At 31.8% G+C, this 3,188-nt stretch overlaps 2 protein-coding genes across 2 annotated transcripts in view; one reads left to right on the top strand and one right to left on the bottom strand.

The window, feature by feature from the left end:
- Nucleotides 1-328: 328 nt before the first annotated feature.
- HELRODRAFT_171472 (hypothetical protein) lies at nucleotides 329-1,344 on the top strand (the record flags this gene model as incomplete). The annotated part of the gene is made up of 2 exons (XM_009018184.1): nucleotides 329-551; nucleotides 1,226-1,344. 2 exons carry the CDS (start codon nucleotides 329-331, stop codon nucleotides 1,342-1,344), a joined length of 342 nt encoding a protein of 113 aa, XP_009016432.1.
- Nucleotides 1,345-2,542: 1,198 nt separating this feature from the next.
- The window catches only part of HELRODRAFT_77440 (hypothetical protein), a gene marked incomplete at both ends in the record, with an annotated part of 7,404 nt that continues 6,758 nt past the window's right edge, over nucleotides 2,543-3,188 (bottom strand). The window contains one exon of the mRNA XM_009018183.1: nucleotides 2,543-2,750. Coding sequence (XP_009016431.1) covers nucleotides 2,543-2,750 — 208 coding nt within the window. The remainder of the gene's footprint in view (nucleotides 2,751-3,188) is intronic.

Here is a 3,188-nt window from a genome sequence, read left to right as displayed (position 1 = left end):
TATTATAAGTCAATATTATTTTGTTTGTTTTATTTTTATTTATTAATAGAATTATTTCAGTTAGGTTTTGTTTGTCATTTTAAAAAACTAAAACATTTTTGAAAAAGACTTGCAAGCGGTTAATATAGCCGGATTAACCGACCAGCAAGCAGGGCGCGATAATTCTTCCGCCCAGCCCGTATTTTCCGAACCGGAAATAAAAAGTTGTGAAGAGGCGAGTCCCGGCCAGAAGCGAAACTGCCTAGGCTGGCGGCAGCGGTTGTTGATATTCAAGAAAAAGAAAAATTTCGCCGCGTGGCAAAAGTTCACAAAAGAAACCTAAGAAAACATGTCATTACTTCTGCAAAAAATACGCTATTGTGAATACAATTGGAGTATACGCTGTGACTTAAAAGTAGCAGCTATTCTGACAGGATTGCAGGCAGGATACACAAAATACTGCTGCTTCCTATGCGAATGGGACAGCAGAGATAGGATAAAGCATTACGTTAAGAAGAATTGGCCAATCAGGAACAAAATGCAGCCAAGAAATAAAATGTTCAACATCCACCGTTGGTTGACCGTGACAAAATTCTTATGCCACCACTTCATATAAAGTTGGGACTTATGAAAAATTTTGTAAAAAAATTAGCTTTTCAGTACCTGCGCAATAAGTTCCCAGGATATAGTTATGCAAAGGTAAAAGAAAGTGTATTCATAGGCCCACAAATAAGAAAAATGATAGCTGATGATGTGGCCTGCACAAGACTATTTAATATTTATTGTTTTACATCGGTTTTGAAAATCAGGTTGATCTAAGTTACGTTTCATTATTTTGTGCTGATTTTGAACAAATGATTTGATTAACATGATTATTTATTTTTCTCTGTTAGAGACATCAGTTTCGTTCACGTTTCTGTCACCTTAAAGCTCTTAGACAAAATGATATAAACAATAAAAAAAAATTTTCGAAAAATAAAAATAGAAAAACAAAAATTAAAATTATTTCTCGAACTTGTCATCCAAAATAATATTTCCGATGGAGCAGCCCAACATTAATTGAAAGTGATCTCCTCTTCCTATTGAAATTTCACATGTATATATATGCATACAAATGTGCTTCACGTGTTTATATATGCATATGATATGTATGCATGTATAAGCGAGTGTATGGAGCCCTGTGCAGACCAGATTTTTCCGAACCGCGACCGCATAAGTTAGCAACCTCCAAGTCCACAACTTTCAGATTCAGATACGCTATGCTATAAATCCGAGTCAGCGTTTAAAAGAACAAAAGTAAATTGCGATTGTAGATTCCGGTATAAAATTGGAAGTGTTACACATTGTGACAATATACTTGAATAATTACACTATGATAGCAACGAAGCAGAGCACTATTGACGTTTTAAGCAAACTCTAATAAAAATTGCACTATCAAATATAAATTTTGAAATTATGTCTGAACAAAAAATAAATATTAGAAGACATAAAATCCAAAAAATTGGGACCGGCATCCGAAGCAAAGCGCACATTAAAATCCGCAAATTGCAAAACTGCGGAGTTTTAGAAATTTTCATCTGTGGTGGGGTTACCGCGGTTTGAAGTGGTATTGTGGTTATCCGCACAGGGCTCTAGGTGTGATATATTGCATGTTGGAAGTGGAGAAAGTTTTCGTCAGTGTAGTCCTATGAAAGAATATAAATGTGCATGTTAACAATTCAAATGCACGAATCATGTTTTGATAGTTTTATTAAGTTATTTCCCAACCATTAATATTGATCATTTTCGTCTGTCAAAGTCTGAATTTTTTAAGAATAATAAAAGTGAATAAACTAATATTAAGTTTAAAATTTTCTATTCACGTGTTTTGCGCACCAAAATTTTTTTGAAATCGAAACTGATCGGATGAAACCTCAAAAGCTAACTCAAAATGCTCACAACGCAATGCAGGAACAGAGATTACCGAAGAAATATGGTTGCGGTTATGAAATGCAGCTAAACCGTCCAAAAACCAGCAAAATACAGTAAGACCTCCGTATAACGAATTTAATGGTTCCAGGAAAAAAATTTGTTATATAGAAATATCGTTATATAGAATTTGTTCGGGAACCTAAAAGGTGTTTATATGCTATATATTAATGAAAAGCAACCTCCTAATCATTAATTTTGATAACAGAAAGTAATAAAACGTGGCATAATTGTTAACGATAAAATTTTTAAAACGATAGTCTTTTCATACAACGCTGATTCCGATTCCATTAAAATAAATTGAGATAAATTGAAAATTACTAGAATAATAGAACAAGAAACAATAAATATGGTTTTAGGATATTGAAGGAGTACAAAAACACTGCTGATATCAATTTATATATTTGATGGACAGATATTTCCTATAACTTTTACATTTTATGCTTATAGAGAAATTATTTTCGTTCTATAGAAACAGTTTTATTCGTAAAAAACCAAGGGAAATAAAGAAAATTCGTAACATAGAAATTTTCGTTGTATAGAAGTTCGCTATATAGAGGTCCGACTGTAATTTATTAAAATTGAGTGTTTGTTATTAAAAATATGAAAGTTCAGTACCTGTCAAAATCGGTTCCGCTCGATTAGCTTCAAATAATGAAGCTATACGATTTTCCTGAAGATAGATGAAAACGATATACCTTAGACGTGTTTGATTCAACGTTTCCATCACAATGCATCTCACTGCTCGATAGTTTGCATACAAATGCATGCCAGTTAGAAGAAGGAAGAGTAGCCAAACGATGCTAGAACAGGTAGATCAATTTATCTACTATTTATTTTTTAAATCTCAATCTCTTCAAGAATTTCTTTAAAATAAGGAACTTATTATGAATAAATACTTTAAAGGAGCAACTATAAATAATTAATATTCGTTCCAAATTACCGACATTCATTTTGAAAACAAAATGAATGTATTAAATGCAGAATATTCTTTACAGGATGCAAATAAGAATTGTCGATGGTAAAATATCAATTCAACAAAATTACATTATTCCAACTTTATGTCTGCTTTAAAATGATTTTTTTAAATCTTCAAAAATTACTTTAATAACATTATTATGCTTAAATTAAATATACATATTTAATCAGTGATGACGAGTACTTAAACATTTGTACTTAAGTACGTACTTAAGTACAAATGCAGTACTTAGATGCTTATACTTAAGTACATATGAAAACCG

Source organism: Helobdella robusta (genome assembly GCF_000326865.2).
Source record: "Helobdella robusta unplaced genomic scaffold HELROscaffold_20, whole genome shotgun sequence".
NCBI classification, from domain to species: domain Eukaryota; kingdom Metazoa; phylum Annelida; class Clitellata; order Rhynchobdellida; family Glossiphoniidae; genus Helobdella; species Helobdella robusta.
The sequence above is the reverse complement of the archived record's forward strand: the minus strand, read 5'-3'. Positions and strand labels throughout refer to the sequence as shown.